The 19,860-nt window shown below is 37.9% G+C and overlaps 2 protein-coding genes across 3 annotated transcripts; one reads left to right on the top strand and one right to left on the bottom strand.

The window, feature by feature from the left end:
• Window positions 1-3,029: 3,029 nt before the first annotated feature.
• On the top strand, window positions 3,030-9,989 carry LOC120487795 (polymeric immunoglobulin receptor). Of its 2 annotated transcripts, XM_089132685.1 has the most exons (11): window positions 3,030-3,243; window positions 3,329-3,646; window positions 4,120-4,470; window positions 4,556-4,864; window positions 6,664-6,978; window positions 7,059-7,361; window positions 7,430-7,732; window positions 8,715-8,747; window positions 8,882-8,977; window positions 9,070-9,116; window positions 9,209-9,989. In XM_089132685.1, exons 1-11 carry the CDS (start codon window positions 3,192-3,194, stop codon window positions 9,518-9,520), a joined length of 2,439 nt encoding a protein of 812 aa, XP_088988811.1. In that variant the 5' UTR covers window positions 3,030-3,191; the 3' UTR covers window positions 9,521-9,989. The 2 variants fall into 2 exon arrangements, with proteins under 2 accessions (XP_088988811.1, XP_088988813.1); XM_089132687.1 differs by lacking the exon at window positions 8,715-8,747.
• A 2,497-nt stretch (window positions 9,990-12,486) lies between these two features.
• Window positions 12,487-18,005, bottom strand: LOC120458956 (polymeric immunoglobulin receptor-like). Its single transcript, XM_089132703.1, has 9 exons — window positions 17,798-18,005; window positions 17,395-17,712; window positions 14,672-15,022; window positions 14,278-14,586; window positions 13,865-14,182; window positions 13,482-13,784; window positions 13,111-13,413; window positions 12,710-12,776; window positions 12,487-12,598 (listed from the first exon to the last, which is right to left on the bottom strand). Exons 1-8 carry the CDS (start codon window positions 17,841-17,843, stop codon window positions 12,727-12,729), a joined length of 1,998 nt encoding a protein of 665 aa, XP_088988829.1. The 5' UTR covers window positions 17,844-18,005; the 3' UTR covers window positions 12,487-12,598; window positions 12,710-12,726.
• Window positions 18,006-19,860: the final 1,855 nt, after the last annotated feature.

Here is a 19,860-nt window from a genome sequence, read left to right as displayed (position 1 = left end):
TCACTTCCCAGTTTGGCAGAGTTATGATGGCGCTCGACAGCGTATTTCTGTGGGTTGATGTAAATTACAACTTTTTTTAAAACGATGTTGTGTACACAATGTTATTATTGAAAATGGGGGGGGGGGTTCTTTCTCTAAATAATGTGGTTTTTCAAGTTGAGGCAGGCGTTGGCTGTTTGCATGGATCATACTAGAATTTTCCTGAATTCGGAATAGTGCGCCCTTAGGGTTAGGGTTAGGGTTAGAGTGGCTCAACAGGTAGATATATAGGTAGATATATAGAAAAACTCATCGACAGCGTGAGAAATCGGGGGTGTGGCGTGTGAGACCAATCAAATGTGGGTGTCTCACGGCCAATGCGTGAGAGTTGGCAGCTCTGCTGTCAGTATTTACTCACCCTCATGTCGTTCCAAACCCATACGTCCTTCGATCATCTTCAGAACAAAAATGAAGATATTTTAGATGAAATCTGAGTGATTTCTGGTCCTCCATTGACAGCAACGTTACTGCAACTTTCAAGGGCCAGAGTTCCTTAATGTTATGAAGCGATGAGAATACTAACACTGTTCAAAAAGTATTCTCGTCGCTTGATTAACTTAAGATTGAGCTGCTGTAGTCACTTTGACTATTTTAACAATGTCTTTAATAACTTTCTGGGCCGGCAGATGAAATTACATAGAAGTCTATGAAGGAGTGAGAAAGCTCTCAGTTTTCATAAATACCTTCATTTGTGTTTCGAAGATGAACGAAAGTCTTACGGGCTTGTAACAACATGAGAGTAATTACTGACAGAATTATCATTTTTGGGTGAACTAACCCTTTAAGGTTAAAGCATTATTGGCATCAGTGGTGTAAAGTAAGTAACCGCAGAGTTTCAACAGCGGCGTCCATCTTTGTAAAGTAGTAGGCTAAAAAATCCCAGCACTGTCGTCATCGTGTAAAGCCCGCCCCAACGCTTGATGACAGGATTTCTGCGGACTGGAAATGGGTTTGAATGAGCTCTTTGCCAGACTAACGTTCAGAGCAAATCTAAATTCGCCGGAAGTTGTCTGGGTTTCGCCTCATTAGCGGTTGTTTCTATGGGCCTCTATGCGTGAGCTGTCTGCCATTTTGGAAAGGTCAAAGTCGATCCGTGAACTTTCGAATGCGAGATGATTGAACGACTGTGCAACCGTAGAAACATATGAATATTATATTAGCAGTAGACTTCAGCAGATGATTTTGCTAAACTAACACTATACAAGACGGAGGCATCAGCTAACCCAACACGAGTTCAAACCCCTGTAAAATTGAGTTAATACATATATGTTGGTCCATTTCTTTGAGAGTTAAATCTCGGGTGTTTTTGCGATGTTGTAGCATCATTAATTCTTACTGTGAGTGCCCAGATAGCAAACTAACATTGAATCAACGTGGAAACATGACATCGAAACAACGTTGATCTGGCATCGTTTTGCTCATCGAATTAACGTTGAACCAACGTCAGATGCGTCATTCTTCAAAACTAACGGAAAATCAACTTGAAATCAACGTTGTTTCAACGTTTGGACAGCAAACCAATTGCAAACCAATTACCAATTTTCATTTAGCTTTGAAGAATGCCGCGTCTGACGTTGGTTCAACGTTAATTCGATGAGCAAAACAATGCCAGATCAACGTTGTTTCGATGTCATATTTCCACGTTGATTCAATGTCAGTTTGCTATCTGGGCACTCACAGTAAGAATTAATGATGCTACAACATCGCAAAAACACCCGAGATTTAACTCTCAAAGAAATGGACCAACATATATGTATTAACTCAATTTTACAGGGGTTTGAACTCGTGTTGGGTTAGCTGATGCCTCCGTAGATAGAGATAACATGTTTTGAACGGTCCAATGTGTCATCTACGTATGGTTTTAACCACCTTATTTTAACATAAGACCAGGATAGACATCTTTTCTCAAATAGGCTTCCGGTCTCATGTGCTTCCACAAAAACTGTCTGTTATGCTGTCTGATATTGCCAACGTAATGTGATATCACGGCATTTTATCATATGAACACATTGGTTTCTAGTGTGACAAGTTTTCCCATTTACTGCACTTTGTTTTCTTTCAGTCATTTGCTTAACTGCTATAAAATAGCTTACCGCCTCACAAAAATAAAATGTAGATAAGTTTATATTTAAAAACATGGACATGAATGAGACGTGAGCAAACACAATTATAAACATGAGAAATGCTTCCGCAATGGCAACCCTTAGACTCTCAATGTGTGTCACTGTCAAGAGAAAATGCTTGAAAAAAGGTATGGGTGATTTTATTTCCTCTAAAAGCAGAAGTGAGATATTGTGGGGTCCACAAATAGATCATAATAAACAATGCCAGTTTCAGCTTAACCTTGGCCCAGACTAAAATGCCTATTTTAACTGAAACGTGCACTGGCATAACTTAAAATATGTCACTGTGTTTGTTTGTCTCGAGATGCACACCAGCAATGTTTTTTTTTTCTTTTTTTTTTCTAAGGCACATTTATAAAAGCTACTTAAATGAAGGCCTTGTGGCCTAATCTAAGATCTGTCTGTGAAGTGCTCTTATATCAGGAGTAGCCTAATCTCTTAGAGAGATCTTCCACAACACATGCTCATTAGATTATCACTGTGTGAATATGCTGCTCTCTAACTGGAAATGTTGGCATGTTTAAAGATGGCTGAGGTCGACTAAAACTGTTTCACACATCAGTCTCTCTGTGGTTTTCATGATGACGCAGGATTGAGTCTTTACACTCTTTCATAGTTGGGGACATATAATATTCAACAATATTATTGATCTGTGTTGTATTATATCACTGTGAAGCTGCTTTGATATGATCTGTATTGTAAAAAGCGCTATATAAATAAATGTGACTTGACTTCTGTCACTCTTAATGTGTTTATATTAATATACGGATGTGCCATCTGTCATCTCTGCTTGTCTTTCACACACATATATTTCAAACTCATCTCAGCACTTTCCGCCCTGTTAACAGAGCATGGGTGGAACCGTTATAGAGAATAAGGAAGAAGAAGTGTGAGAAAGACTGACTCTGTACTTCTGATGATAGACACTTACATCGCATTCAAGGAACACGTTTGATCAGTTCTTGCTTTCACTGGATTGTGATCGGATCTGGTTTTTCTGTGGATATCTGAGACTGAAGTCAATCTGGAATGAAGACTGCCGTCCTCATCCTCATCTTCATCACTCTCTGCCTGATCTCAGGTCAGTTCTTCACTGCTCAGTCTCGGTCAAATACACAGATTGATGATATATAATAACCCAGAGCAAATGATCGTGTGTTTGGCAGGTCAAGTGCTTTGTTTCAGTGTGTTTGGATGCACTGGAGGGAGTGTAATGTTCAAGTGCATGTACAAGAACGAGAGTAAGACTGATGATCCACATGAAGAGAAGTATTTCTGCAAAGACAGGAGCTGTAAGATGGGCATCAGTACTAATATTCAGAGTCGATGGGTTTATAACGGGAGATTCGCTCTGTATGATGATGAAAACAGCAGATTCTTCACAGTGTTTATCAGGAACCTCACAATAGAGGATGATGGGGAATATAAATGTGGAAACAAACACACATGGAGTCATAATGTTAAGTTAGTGGTGAGCAGAAATGGTATGTGTGATATTTTATAACTTACTACAGCAATTATTTATTATACTACTATTAAAGGTGCACTACAGAAGATTTTGAGTAAAAATGAACAAAAATGAATTTCTGGAAAAATAAATAAATAAATATTAAATTTAAAATTTAAATAAACGGTCAGCATATGATAATAATCCATAGTTTGAGCTGTAAAGTCAGATTATGAAGGGAAAATGTCAGTGTTATGTCAATTATCTTTGCATGTTCATGTCACTTCTGTAAAAAGAAAAGAAAATACCATATTTAACTTCTTTAGATGTTATTTTCAGGATATGTGACTTGTAAGATATTTTTCTGTCACTATGTCTTGGACAGATCTGCAATGTCATGTTCCTTGTAGAGATGGCGATAGAGAGCCCAAAGCCTTAGTGCACCTTTAATAACACTAATAATATTTTAGATTTCAATGCATCACAAGGTTTTGTTGAAATCATTTCCAGAGTCTCGTTGTGGGAAGTCTGTTATCCGAGACGGGTATCTTGGACAAAAGAAGATCACTTTCCACTGTGAATATGATGAGAAGTTTAAAACACACACCAAAGTTTTCTACAGACTGAACAAGGATCCCGTCGAAGTTCTGAACACCTCACAATCATCACAATCATCTGAGGAGAAGTTCATTCTGTATGACAGTCATAAAGATTATTTTAATGTGACCATTAGAGATATTTCTGCAGCGGACGGAGGAGTTTATTTATGTGGAGTGGAGAGAGACGGATCAGATCATCGACCTTCAGAAACATCAGTCACTCACATAACCTTCATTAAAGAGGTCCAGCAGAATGTTAATAGTGAGTTTAGTTTATGTCTATTGAAAATATTCTTACAGCTCTAACCCCTCCTGACTTTTAATAAGAAATAAATCTGTTTTTGCAGGTAAAATAACGTCTGTCCAGGTTCAGGCCTACTCCAGTAAATCAGTCTTCATCGACTGTACATTTCCACAAACATCCAGAGGAAACAAGAAGTTCATCCAGAAAGATTTATCAGAGAAGATCTTCGTTGATGAACAGAATCAATGGAGTCGTCATGATAAAGTGCACATGTATGATGATCCTAGTGAAGGACGTCTGAAGGTGTTTATCAGTGATTTAACCGCGGCTGATGAAGCGACGTACAGATGTGGAGTGAAAATCAATGATGATGAAGATCTGTTCTCTGAGATTAAACTCACAGTAAATCAAGGTAAAGAGCTTCTGGGAGGTGTTTCTTTGTAGAGACTTATTATAAGAAAGATAGCTATTATTTATATCATGGGCGTCAGTTTGGTTGAGATGTGCTGGGGACAGAGACGTACTCGGAAGGGCATTTTCAATAGTGCTGGGTACAATGACGCATTCATTCTTTTTTTTCTCTTTCGAGTAGGTCATGTTTTGAAAGACGATGTCCTGTAGCTTCCTGATGTACATAAATAAAAATGAGCACAATGTCCGAGTATAGTGAGTATATAGAGTATATACGCCCTTTATTGTGTATGTACAGTGGTGGTCCAGAGGTAGAGTTTTTGCTTAGCGTGTCGGGACTCGGGGGGTTCGAGGTTCTTATCCACACTCGTATATAATTTTTTTTCCCCTCATCAAAACCAATAATGTTTATCAGTGGTTGAATTGATATAATGTTTATCAGTGGTTTTATATGTTTTGATGAGGGGGAAAAAATATACGAGAGCGGATCAGAACCCATGAGAAACAGGGACACGTTTGTGTGCATTTTCAATTGTGATTTCACCGGAACGAATCTCCACAACGGATTGAAGCGCGTTTCCTACCCATTCGTACGAATTCATACAAGTGATCAAAAAGTGGCTAATTCGTACTAATTCGTACGACCTCACTCGTACGAATTCATACGATTTGTCTAAACCCACGTGATGGTTAGGTTTAGGGGCGGGGTCAGGGGTAGGTCATTCGTACGAATTCATACGAATTGGCCAATTCGTAAAATATGTACGATTTAGCAAAATCGTACTTGCTACCCTATCTCACGACCAATTCGTACGAATTCCTACGAGTGATTAAAAAGTGGCTAATTCGTACGACCTCACTCGTACGAATTCATACGATTTGCCTAACCCACGTGATGGTTAGGTTTAGGGGCGGGGTCAGGGGTAAATCATTCGTACGAATTCATACGAATTGGCCAATTCGTAAAATATGTACGATTTAGCAAAATCGTACTTGCTACACTATGTCACGACCAATTTGTACAAATTCGTACGAGTGATTAAAAAGTGGCTAATTCGTATGACCTCACTCGTACGAATTCATACGATTTGTCTAAACCCACGTGATGGTTAGGTTTAGGGGCGGGGTCAGGGGTAGGTCATTCGTACGAATTCATACGAATTGGCCAATTCGTAAAATATGTACGATTTAGCAAAATTGTACTAATTTGTACGAGTGAGGTCGTATGAATTGTTACGAATTAGCCACCTCTTAAAATTCGTACGAATTCCCGTGAGATCGGGTTAGCGTTTCGAAAGAAGAGAAGACTAGATGCTGGATCGCCTGTTATTTATTTTTTATTTATTTATTTTTTTTCACCTTTATTTAACCAAGTTAATCGGTTGAGAACAAGTTCACATTTGCAACCGCGACCTGGCCAAGACAAGGCTAAAAGTGCAAGGCAACATAAAATTACACATTGTGTACAACATTCAAGTGCATAATCACACATAAAAATTTTCAGGTTCAATTAAAATGCTGAACAGAGTACAAAAATTAAAAATAACTTTGAAGTACTAAATGAGAGCACAAGCAGTATAGCTGGAGGATATCTTTATCTGAGATTTAACAAACAAATGAAACGAATGCTGTTAACTGGAAATGTTTTATTTGTATTGGTACATCTGTGCCGCGAGATGTTTCAAAAGTGGTGGGGAAAAAATCGACCCTGGCAAAAATTGGTGGGGACATGTCCCACCTGTCCCCCCGTAAATGACGCCTATGATTTATATTATATATTTACATTGTTTTTGTGTATAGCTGATCATTTTCCTGCATCAAGCAAACCATCTGCTATTATTGGTGAAAGTGTGAAACTCACCTGCAATTTCCCCGAGAACCACGACAAGACCGTCAAACACATCTGCAAAGAGAACCAGCAGAAGATCTGTGAAAGCATCAGTTCATCAGAGAAGAAACGCTTTGAGTTTTCTGCCAGTAAAGCAGGAGTTTTCACAGTGAGCATCAGTAATGTGAGTGTGAGAGATGCTGGAGTTTACTGGTGTGGAGCCGAAACCAGACACACACATCTGACTTCTGTCTCTCTCACCAATCAACATCAACTCACTTTAACTAGTACGTACAGCACCCATAAATCACATTACATATGCATATATTACAGAACATTAACACTTTTCCTTTTCTTTGACTATTAGTGCCTCCAGTGGTCGGACGTGAAGGAGATTCATCTGAGATTAAATGTCCTTATGATAAAAACCATTCAACAGAAATAAAGCATCTTTGTAAAGGAAAGTGTTTCACTCCAGATGTTCAGAATAGCACTCAATCCGATGAAACCTATCTTAATAACCCAAGGATGTCAGTAATGGACGAGACTGAACTCAATCTCTTCACTGTGACCTTGAGTGACCTGAGAGCAGAGGATGCTGGGATATACTGGTGTGCAGTGAAGGACGCGTTTAATCTTCCCATCGAGCTCATGATCGTCCTGAAAGATGGTGAGAGTGTGTTCTGGGGAACATCTCAATGTTTTCTGTGATGATCCTCATATGTTTGTTCTCTCCAGCTCTCCTCTCTCATGAAGCGTCTGTCGGAGGATCGGTGTCCATCAGCTGTAAGAAACTCAGGAGTCGAACACAGAGCTTTTTCTGCAGAGGAGATCAGCCCGATGTGTGTGTCCGAGACGGAGTTCGTGTTTCAGCCAATAGGAGAACACAAGGCCGATTCTCTCTGACTGACGAAACCTCAGCTGGAGTCTTTACTGTGAACATCAGCAGTCTGACAGAAGAGGATTCTGGGAAATACTGGTGCACAGAGGAGATGTCTGGGTCATTCGTATTCACTGAAGTTCATCTGAATGTGGCTAAAGGTAAAAGACCCGTATAACACAATGGCCATCTCAAAAATACACAATCAACACCATTAGATCACCTTTACTACTTGTTCTTCTGACTGTCAAAAGTCACATACAGCAGCCAAACAAAATCCAAAATTAATGATGTGAGGTTCAAGAGCCCAACTAAACACACACTGATCTCCACAATGGTGACTTAAAAGTCACCTTCAGATATTCTGCTTGTTATCATCAGGTGTCTTCAATAACGCTCAATCATCACTCAATTATTCACTTAATTATCTCATTAACTTTAACAATGTTCTCCTTTAACAGTCAGAAGCAAAGCATGCTGGGAACCAGAACTGTTGAACTCATTCCATGAATGTGTTTTTAAAACAATGAATATTCACATTTATATGGAAATATGAATGTGCATTATATGTTCACAATACAGGATAAAACCTTTTGAATATAACATGTAATGCTATTTTTATCTTAATTTATACATTCTTTATAGGTATTAATACATGGTCAATGCATATATCACAGTTATGGAAGCGTATGAAGTAAAATATCGCATTCTATTTTGCAGTATATTCCCATATCTTTATCTTTATCTGTAGATCATGTTTGCACAGCAACATCCCCAGAGTTAAAATAACACTGAGAAGTGAGAAGAGTTAAATTAACACTGGGAATTTTGCTGTGTGCAGTAAACAAACAAGCTTAACGACGTTAGAAGACATAAAAACTGTGGAAAACGGGGCGTTACGAGATAACCTGCCGCAAATATGTTGTGTATAAACTTGAAATGAAAAGAGTCACAAGGTCACTTTTATGGCTTTTTTTGTCCTTTTTGGAGCTTGACTACTTGCTGTTTGCTTTCAATGTACAGAAAATATTCTTTCCAACAATGACATTTGTGTTTCACAGATGATCTGAGTTAATAAATACAGAATTTGTTGTTCCTGTGATGAATTTAACTATCGGTACCTCTATGATTGTGTATGTTCAGAATCAACGACACACCAGGATGAAGGAATGTCTGGTAAGATCCAACCAATCCGTTGCTCAGTTTGAGTTGAAAGTGATCTTATAATATATAAGCGATGGTAGAATACTCGTACCTGATGTCATAGTCTCACCGTGTTTCTCCATGGAAATCCCTTTGTGTGATTTCAGATTCCTCTGTGATAGTTGCGGTTTCTGTGGGTTTGGCCCTGCTGGCTGTGTGTTTAGTGCTCATGTTGCTCAAAATAAAGTACAGCTGTAAACATGGTGAGACACACACACACACACACACTCAACTGCACATGCAGTGAAATGATCTGTCATTTTCTCAGTCTCGGATGTGGCTCTTGTTCACACAGGCATCATTTCATCATCAGACAAAAGAGAGACCGGAGATCATGAAATGGTGAGTTTCAGAACTGATCTGTAATAAGAGGGCATGTTTTCTGTACCATTAAAGACAGACTTCATGTTTGGGGGATTTTGCTTCTCTTACAGGTTCAAGACTCAGATCCTTCATCAACTCCTCTATATTCGACAGTCCAGTTACCCACAATCCCCTCTGATTCACAGAATCCCCTTTACTCGACAGTCCAGTTACCCATAATCCCCTCTGATTCACAGAATCCCCTTTACTCGACAGTCCAGTTACCCACAATCCCCTCTGACGGGCTCCTTTACGCATCCGTCAGTTTCCAGAACCATGAAGAGTCTCTCAGTGACGCTAAAGTCGTCTTCAGGAAGAACGAGATTCACTCCGATTACGCATCTGTCAAACACAGCAACACACCAAACGACTATTACTATTAGAGTTGTTTTTCACTCAAATGAGGAGCTGTTCCTTTGGAGGGAAACTTTACGATCATTTGTGTGTTTTGCATAAGTTTGATGGAGAAACAATTAAAGAGTCTTACATGCTGCATAGGTATATCGACATAATATAATATGATAATAGGCTATATATATATATATATATATATTATAGAGATATTATGAATTACCTTTTATATTCATTAATTCAATTTTTTTAAGTTTTAGTAATTTTGGTGTACATTCTTGACTGTATTTTTTAGTTATTTATTTATTTTTGTTTCAATATGTCGATATAGTTTTTATTGATTTTTAGTTTTAGTTATTTACATATTAAACTAAATCCTGCCTTTTGCAACAAGCTAAAATAATATAAAATGTTTTTCTTTTTTAATATTTAATTTCTGGTAATGTTTATTTTAGTACAGAAAATGTTTTTGTTCATGGTTTTAGCTTTAGTGAATTATTATAACCCAAATGCATTTTATTCATACATTCATGTCCTTTTTACGTGAAAACAATGTTTTATTTGAGTGTTTTCTCTTAATTAAAAATCACTTGTCATGTTTGCAGTTGTTATGTGATGTTTTGGCAGTATTTCACAGATGATCAGATGAATTATTGTGTGATTTCCTCCAAAGAGCAGCCGAGGACTCGATTACTCTTAATTCCTCTGACTCATTCTTTCACATCAGTTTCAGTTTGCATTTGTATTGAAGGTTTTCAGTTTCTTCACTGTGAAAATCCCCCCCAAAAAAACACTTTTTAGTTAACTTTACCTCATTTTTTCAATACTTTTAACAATTTTTCTAAACTCACACCAACACACCTAAACATACAATTGGAAAAACAGTTCATTTCATGCTCAAAATCACACATTATAAATTAAACTCCAACAACAATTTTCTAAATACAATAAAACACTGTCACAATACAATACGAACACATGTTCTCTTCCAACAGGGACATCATGTCTCAACAGCCTCTACATTTTTGTTTTGTTTGGGTTTAGTAAATGCGTGCATTTTGTTTCTTTTGATGCAGAAATTGTATGTTTAAAAAATGAATGACCCTTCTCAGAGCATCTTTATGTAATGTACGGTTAATGTTAAAAAAGAAGAGAGACATAATTGCTGCGGTAAAGGCTTTATTTGCATCAGGAGGACAGATAACAAAAATAGAAAACGGAGATATTTCCCAGTGGTTTGGACTTTCATTTACACGAAAACTGTTTTTATCACAGAAAACAATTATTTCTAAAAACTCCGGCCAAAGTGGAGTTTCCTGATAATGCCGGTTACGTGTTGTCGTGTTTACTGGGAGAAACAGGGTTTTAGGTTCTCAAACGACACCATGAATGCACCAGAAAATGCTTAAAGGGTTAGTTCACCCAAAAATGAAAATTCTGTCAGTATTTACTCATGTTGTTTCAACCCCATAAGACATTCGTTCATCTTCGGGACACAAATTAAGATATTTTTGATTAAATCTGAGAGCTGGATCACTCCTGTATACTAGTCCAACCCGGTCTCATCCCAAGACGTCATATAACTGACGTTTTGGGACGTCTTTTGACCATACGTCAATATTCGCCTTTTTAGGGCCCCCTTAAACGTCGGTAGATGAGGTTATGGGATCCTAACTCTACCGCAGACGTAAACCTAACCCGTCACCTAACTGACGTTAAAGGTAAAGCGTCAGTTGTATGACGGCCCGGGATCGCCATCTACCGACGTTTAAGGGGGCCCTAAAAAAGCGGATGTTGACGTATGGTCAAAAAACGTCCCAAAACGTCAGTTATATGACTTTTTGGGATGAGACTGTGTTAACTAGTCCATAGGCTTCTTGAGGAATTGAAACTTGCCGGCCTCGAAAAGTTATTAAAGACATCGTTAAAATAGTCCAAGTGACTTTAGTGGCTCAATCTTAACTTTATCAAACGACGAGAACACTTTTTGTGGGGAAAAAATAAGAATAATAACGATAACTTTATTTCAACTATTCATTTCCCAGTTTGGCAGAGTTATGATGGCGCTCGACGGCGTATTTCTGCTGGTTGATGTAAATTACAACTTTTTTTAAAACGATGTTGTGTACACAATGTTATTATTGAAAATGGGGGGGGGGGTGTTTCTTTATTAATGTGTTTTTTCAAGTTGAGGCAGGCGTTGGCTGTTTGCATGGATCATACTAGAATTTTCCTGAATTCGGAATAGTGCGCCCTTAGGGTTAGGGGTTAGGGTTAGAGTGGCTCAACAGGTAGATATATAGGTAGATATATAGAAAAACTCATTGACCAGGCATGTGAATGACGGGTTTGACTTCAGCGTGAGAAATCAGGGGTGTGGCGTGTGAGACCAATCAAATGCGGGTGTCTCACGGCCAATGCGTGAGAGTTGGCAGCTCTGCTGTCAGTATTTACTCACCCTCATGTCGTTCCAAACCCATACGTCCTTCGATCATCTTCAGAACACAAATGAAGATATTTTAGATGAAATCTGAGTGCTTTCTGGTCCTCCATTGACAGCAACGTTACTGCAACTTTCAAGGGCCAGAGTTCCTTAATGTTATGAAGCGATGAGAATACTTACACTGTTCAAAAAGTATCCTCGTCGCTTGATTAACTTAAGATTAAGCTGCTGTAGTCACTTTGACTATTTTAACAATGTCTTTAATAACTTTCTGGGCCGGCAGATGAAATTACATAGAAGTCTATGAAGGAGTGAGAAAGCTCTCAGTTTTCATAAATATCTTCATTTGTGTTTCGAAGATGAACGAAAGTCTTACGGGGTTGTAACAACATGAGAGTAATTACTGACAGAATTATCATTTTTGGGTGAACTAACCCTTTAAGGTTAAAGCATGTATTGGCATCAGTGGTGTAAAGTAAGTAACCGCAGAGTTTCTTCATATTATAATATTAATTTGGCATGATGTGGTAAATAGTCGTGGTGTAATCAGGGTGAATCTCCTCGTTGCTAACTGAGAATGAAGCTTCACTGAGAGATGTGTACAGCAGCTCATCAGAGAGGATTGTGGGTCTCTGGACTGGAGTCGATCCACATGAGGAAACAAATCCTATTTGAACAAGAGAGAAAATGTGAGGTTAAACCGTGTGTGTATCTGAACGGCAGAGAGTGAGAAACTCAGATTTACAACGTGTACATTAGTGTAATGTGTGTGTCTCACCATGTATACAAGCTGTGTCAGCCAGCAGGATCAAACCCTCGGAGACAGAAAACACTAACAGTAAAGTCTGAAAACACACAAGGGGATTTTCAGGGTGAGACTATGACATCATGTGCGAGTATTTTTGTAATATATCCTAGTATTCTCAAATTGATCAATGACTCTGTTTGAGAACAAACATGAATCAGGTCACAACAGGATGATAATGTTGTCACTTAATAAATTGAAAGCAGGTTTTCTCTTGCAGTAACAATTGTACTTAATTATCACAATGTTTTAATAGACAAAAGAAAATCTGACAATACATATATAAGAGTCAAGAGCTCAACTAAAGCAAACAATTCCATAAAACATTTCCGTCTATAAGTGCATTAGTCATTGCTGCTGAATGAGTCTTTTACCTCTGATCACATTCAGATGAATTTCAGTGAATACGAATGACCCAGACATCTCCTCTGCGCACCAGTATTTCCCAGAATCCTCTTCTGTCAGACTGCTGATGTTCACAGTAAAGACTCCAGCTGAGGTTTCGTCAGTCAGAGAGAATCGGCCTTGTGTTCTCCTATTGGATGAAACACGAACTCCGTCTCTGACACACACATCGGGCTGATCTCCTCTGCAGAAAAAGCTCTGTGTTCGACTCTTGAGTTTCTTACAGCTGATGGACACCGATCCTCCGACAGACGCTTCATGAGAGAGGAGAGCTGGAGACAACAAACATATGAGGATCATGACAGAAAACATTGAGATGTTCCCCAGAACACACTCTCACCATCTTTCAGGACGATCATGAGCTCAATGGAAAGATTAAACGCGTCCTTCACTGCACACCAGTATATCCCAGCATCCTCTGCTCTCAGGTCACTCAAGGTCACAGTGAAGAGATTGAGTTCAGTCTCATCTTTTACTGACATCCTTGGATTATTAAGATGGGTTTCATCGGATTGAATGCTATTCTGAACATCTGGAGTGAAACACTTTCCTTTACAAAAATGCTTTATTTCTGTTGAATGTTTTTTATCATAAGGACATTTAATCTCAGATGAATCTCCTTCACGTCCGACCACTGGAGGCACTAATAGTCAAAGAGAAGGAAAAGTGTTAATGTTCTGTAATATATGTATATGTAATGTGATTTATGGGTGCTGTACGTACTAGTTAAAGTGAGTTGATGTTGATTGGTGAGAGAGACAGAAGTCAGATGTGTGTGTCTGGTTTCGGCTCCACACCAGTAAACTCCAGCATCTCTCACACTCACATTACTGATGCTCACTGTGAAAACTCCTGCTTTACTGGCAGAAAACTCAAAGCGTTTCTTCTCTGATGAACTGATGCTTTCACAGATCTTCTGCTGGTTCTCTTTGCAGATGTGTTTTAACTTGGTCTTGTCGTGGTTCTTGGAGAAATTGCAGGTGAGTTTCACACTTTCACCAATAATAGCAGATGCTTTGCTTGATGCAGGAAAATGATCAACTGTACACAAAAACAATGTAAATATATAATATAAATAATGCCTATCTTTCTTATAATCAGTCTCTACAAAGAAACACCTTCCAGAAGCTCTTTACCTTGATTTACTGTGAGTTTAATCTCAGAGAACAGATCTTCATCATCATTGATATTCACTCCACATCTGTACGTCGCTTTATCAGCCGCGGTTAAATCGCTGATAAACACCTTCAGACGTCCTTCACTGGGATCATCATACATCTGCATTTTATCATGACGACTCCATTGATTGTGTTCATCAACGAAGATCTTCTCTGATAAATCTTTCTGGATGAACTTCTTGTTTCCTCTGAATGTTTGTGGAAATGTACAGTCGATAAAGACTGATTTACTGGAGTAGGCCTGAACCTGGACAGACGTTATTTTACCTGCAAAAACAGATTTATTTCTTATTAAAAGTCAGGAGGGGTTAGAGCTGTAAGGATATTTTCAATAGACATAAACTAAACTCACTATGAACATTCAGCTGGACCTCTTTAATGAAGGTTATGTGAGTGACTGATGTTTCTGAAGGTCGATGATCTGATCCGTCTCTCTCCACTCCACATAAATAAACTCCTCCGTCCGCTGCAGAAATATCTCTAATGGTCACATTAAAATAATCTTTATGACTGTCATACAGAATGAACTTCTCCTCAGATGATTGTGATGATTGTGAGGTGTTCAGGACATGGACAGTATCCTTGTTCAGTCTGTAGAAAACTTTGGTGTGTGTTTTAAACTTCTCATCATATTCACAGTGGAAAGTGATCTTCTTTTGTCCAAGATACCTCTCCCAGATAACAGACTTCCCACAACGAGACTCTGGAAATAATTTCAACAAAACCTTGTGATGCATTGAAATCTAAAATATTATTAGTGTTATTAAAGGTGCTCTAGGAAGCTTTGTGCTCTCTATCGCCATCTCTATAAAGAACATGACATTGAATGTTTCTTTTACATGGATTGTGGTTGTTTTTGGGTTCCCTGTGATGAGATTTGTCATCCAAGACATACTGACAGAAAAACATACATCTTACAAGTCACATATCCTGAAAACAACATCTAAAGAAGTTAAATATGGTATTTTCTTTTCTTTTTACTGAAGTGACATGCAGGGCCGGCGCTCCGCACACGCACACCACGCACTGCGCGTAGGGCACCAAGTGCTTGGGGGGGGCACCAAAAAATCTGGGTCGTGAAAAATCATCACAATAGGCTACTAGTATAAATAACAAATACAATATGTCTAAAGCATGTTAATATACAAAAGCAATACAAAAGTAATATAGGCCTAGACCAAATTAGTGGAGAAAAAGGTGAATCTCCTGTGCCACTCTCCCTCTGGTGCCCCCCCTTCCCCACCGCGCAGTGGTCTGTTCCTCAATCAGTGTCAAATTTGGCAGACACCTGATCGACATCAGACATGGCCTCGAAAAGGCACCAAGAGTCGGGGGCGGAAAAAAGGAAAAAGAAGAGACAGTGGGATGATACTCGTTTGCAGGTAAGACAATGTTTTAAATAAAAGTGTTAGTTTTGTAGGCACCCTTGCTTCGTGTATGCATGTCCAGAGGGGCGTCGCTAGTTGTGCAAATGATCAAGGGCTTTGCCCTGCATTTAGAATTTTTTATTTTAACGGGGGTCCGGGGGTTTCTCCCCGGGAATTTTTTTTTTACTTGGGCTGTTTAAGATGCAGTTAGTTTGTTTGAGAAGAAAAGGAAGATCGCTTAGATATGTTTTTTCGTTGTTGTTCTATCGGATAATGCGGTAAAAGGCCCAAGGGCGACATCTATTGGTGAAACTGCTATTAGAAAAAAAAAAACACAATCTCACTGTTTGTATATTTTCATATGGAGGTGTCAAATTATTAGGGCTGGGAAAAGCTTAATCACATCCAAAATAAAAGTTTCTACATGAGTACTGTGTATAATTATTTTGTATATATAATATACACACATATGCACAATTGCACATATATATTTAAGAAATATTTGCATGTATATACTGTATATATTTATAGATAATTTATATTATATATATATATATATATATATATATATATATATATATTAAAATATTTTATATATAAATAACAAATATTTCTTAAATACATATACAAAATAACTATACACAGTACACACACACATAGGCCTATATCATTAATGTAGACACAAACTTTTATTTTGGATGCGATTAATCGCGATTCATCTTTTCCCAGCCCTACAAATTATGTACAGAATTATTATACTGTGCCTCATCAGACCTCTTTTAAAGGTAGAATAAAGTTTTGAATTTTAAATGTTCCAGTGAAACATAGGCCTATATCAGGGGTGCCCTGCTCCTGGCGATCGACTGTCCTGCACAGTTCATCTCCAACCCTAATCAAACACACCTGAATGTGATCCTAAAGACCTTAATTGGCTACTTCAGGTGTGTTTGATTAGGGTTTGAGATGAACTGTGCAGGACAGTCGATCGCCAGGAGCAGGATTGGGCACCCCTGGCCTATATTATATAAAAGACTAATGTGTGCAATATTTTTGTATGATGGTTATTGATTCAGTAGAATCCCTGAATATTTTGTCTTGTATTTCTGAATGCAGGGTCAATGCTAAAATACATGCAAGGAGCAACTCAAGGCCAGGAGGAAGAACCATCAACCAGCAGCTGTAGCCAGTTCCAAATATGTGTTTTTAGTAATTGTGGTGTTTTTTGGTATTTATAATTTTAACCTTTTTATTATTTATTTCTTTTCATATTTGGTGCCATTGTTAATGTAAATGTATTTATTTGCAGCAGTTATTTTGGAAGTAAAGAGAACCTAACTAAGAAATTCTTAATGGTTGTTATTCCTTGGGTGAGTGGGTGGTTGGGGTTGGGGGGAGGGGGTTGTTAAGGGGGCACCACCAAGCATTTGTGCTTAGGGCACCCAAATGGCTAGCGCCGGCCCTGGTGACATGAACATGCATAGATGAATGACATAACACTTTTAATAATTTTAATAATAATAATAATAATAATGTGTATAAATCTACTGAAACTAAATATGTGAATCATTGTAAGGTATGTTTCAAACATTTATTTAAATACTTTCCCAAAAATTCATTTTTGTTCATTTTTACTCAAAATCTTCTGTAGTGCACCTTTAATAATAATATAATAAATAATTGCTGTAGTAAGTTATAAAATATCACACACCTCTTTTCACCACTAACTTAACATTATGACTCCATGTCTGATTGTTTCCACATGTATATTCCCCATCATCGTCTCTGCTGAGGTTCCTGATAAACACTGTGAAGAATCTGCTGTTTTCATCATCATACAGAGCGAATCTCCCGTTATAAACCCATCGACTCTGAACATCAGTACTGATGATGGCCATCTTACAGCTCTTGTCTCTGCAGAAATACTTCTCTTCATGTGGATCATCAGTCTTACTCTCGTTCTTGTACATGCACTTGAACATTACACTCCCTCCAGTGCATCCAAACACACTGAAACAAAGCACTTGACCTGCCAAACACACGATCATTTGCTCTGGGTTATTATATATCATCAATCTGTGTATTTGACCGAGACTGAGCAGTGAAGAACTGACCTGAGATCAGGCAGAGAGTGATGAAGATGAGGACGGCAGCCTTCATTCCAGATTGACTTCAGTCTCAGATATCCACAGAAAAACCAGATCCGATCACAATCCAGTGAAAGCAAGAACTGATCAAACGTGTTCCTTGAATGCGATGTAAGTGTCTATCATCAGAAGTACAGAGTCAGTCTTTCTCACACTTCTTCTTCCTTATTCTCTATAACGGTCCCACCCATGCTCTGTTAACAGGGCGGAAAGTGCTGAGATGAGTGTGAAATATATATATATATGTGTGTGTGTGTGAAAGACGAGCAGAGATGAAAGATGACACACCCGTATATTAATATAAACACATTAAGAGTGACAGAAGTCAAGTCACATTTATTTATATAGCACTTTTTACAATACAGATCATATCAAAGCAGCTTCACAGTGATATAATACAACACAGATCAATAATATTGCTGAATATTAAATGTCCCCAACTATGAAAGAGTGTAAAGACTCAATCCTGCGTCATCATGAAAACCACAGAGAGACTGACGTGTGTGAAACAGTTTTAGTCGACCTCAGTCATCTTAAAACATGCCATACTCAGAGCACTTCTAGGCCTGGTTTCACAGACAGATCTTAGATTAGGCCACAATTACGCCTTCATTTAAGTAGCTTTTATAAACGTTCCTGAGGAAAACAAAACATTTCTGGTGTGCATCTTGAGACAAAACAAACACAGTGACATATTTTAAGTTATGCCAGTGCAAGTTTCAGTTAAAATAGTCATTTTAGTCTGGGGTTAAGCTGAAACTGGGGGAGAGTGTCATTGCATTGTTTATTATGATCTATTTATGGATCCCAGTGTCTCACTTCTGCTTTTAGAGGAAATAAAATCACCCATACCTTTTTGCAAGCAATTTCTCTTGACAAACATTGAGAGTTTAAAGGGATAGTCCTCTTTTTTTTTTTTTTTTTTTTTTTTTGAAATAGGCTCATTTTACCACTCCCCCAGAGTTATATAGTAGTCATGCTACTAGTTATAACTTACTGTAGATTTACGTACATTGATGAATATTTACTGGGCTGGCAACCGTTTGTTCAAAGTTAAATGAACATTTAACATTAACAAGTCTTTGTCTTTACAGAATAAAACTTCAAAAATAATGCAAAGCATTCTGGGAACCAGAAATCTTCATCAACCGTTTTCGGTTTTTTTTTTTTTTTTTTTTTTTTTTCAGATTTTGGTTCCCAGAATGCTTTGCATGAGGCTTAGTTTTATTCTGTAAAGATAAAGACTTGTTAACGTGTAATGTTCATTTAACTTTGAACAAACTGTTGCCAGTAAATAACAATAATTTAAATCTACAGTAAGTTACTGGCAAGCAGCTGCCAGTAATACTGTAATTTCTACAGATTTTTTTTATAGTGCACGACAGAAGAGTGTATACTCAATCCTGCATCATCATGAAAACCACAGAGAGACTGACGTGTGTGAAACAGTTTTAGTCGACCTCGGTCATCTTTAAACACACAGGGCTTACATTAGGCCACAGTTAGACCTTGGTTAAATTAGGACATTTGAGTTGCTTAAAAATAAACATTGGTGCATCTTGATACAAAATAATACATGCCAGTGCAAGTTACATTTAAAACAGACATTTAGTCTGGGACTAAACAGACTTAAGGCAGATGACAGATCCAAATATACATAAGCGTATTTGTAAAAACTTGTTTATTTACTCATTTATTTAATAATTTATTTGATAATTTACAGGAAATGCTCGAAATGCGAACCCTCATTTACATTTAGTCATTTAGCAGACGCTTTTATCCAAAGCGACTTACACCTGAGGACTAAATCAAACAAGTCATTTGTGAAGAGGCAATAACAACACAAGAAGTGCTCATTTATTTAGCGAACAATAGTTGAAATTGTCATGTCGTAATATATTTCAGTTTTTTCTAAAAAGCAAGCAAAGATTGTGTTGGTCCATTAATTTATTCACATCACAAACCCTGTACCTGTAGCATGAGCTCCAGCAACATTATAACAATCGTTTAGAAGATTTTAAAAACATGAG

The sequence above is a fragment of the Pimephales promelas genome, chromosome 6 (genome assembly GCF_988280905.1).
Source record: "Pimephales promelas chromosome 6, fPimPro1.hap1.1, whole genome shotgun sequence".
In the NCBI taxonomy this organism is placed as follows: domain Eukaryota; kingdom Metazoa; phylum Chordata; class Actinopteri; order Cypriniformes; family Leuciscidae; genus Pimephales; species Pimephales promelas.
Note: the sequence above shows the minus strand (reverse complement) of the source record. Positions and strands in the feature narration are given on the sequence as shown.

Bases quoted from the DNA above. Each gene is read 5' to 3' on its own strand.
- LOC120458956 (XM_089132703.1), bottom strand. From the start codon at position 17,843: ATGAAGGCTGCCGTCCTCATCTTCATCACTCTCTGCCTGATCTCAG. The intron at 17,713-17,797 runs GTCAGTTCTTCA...TGTGTTTGGCAG, and splicing joins CACTCTCTGCCTGATCTCAG to GTCAAGTGCTTTGTTTCAGT. The intron at 14,183-14,277 runs GTAAAGAGCTTC...TTTTGTGTACAG, and splicing joins TAAACTCACAGTAAATCAAG to TTGATCATTTTCCTGCATCA.
- LOC120487795 (XM_089132685.1), top strand. From the start codon at position 3,192: ATGAAGACTGCCGTCCTCATCCTCATCTTCATCACTCTCTGCCTGATC. The intron at 4,471-4,555 runs GTGAGTTTAGTT...CTGTTTTTGCAG, and splicing joins GGTCCAGCAGAATGTTAATA to GTAAAATAACGTCTGTCCAG. The intron at 7,362-7,429 runs GTGAGAGTGTGT...TGTTCTCTCCAG, and splicing joins CATGATCGTCCTGAAAGATG to CTCTCCTCTCTCATGAAGCG.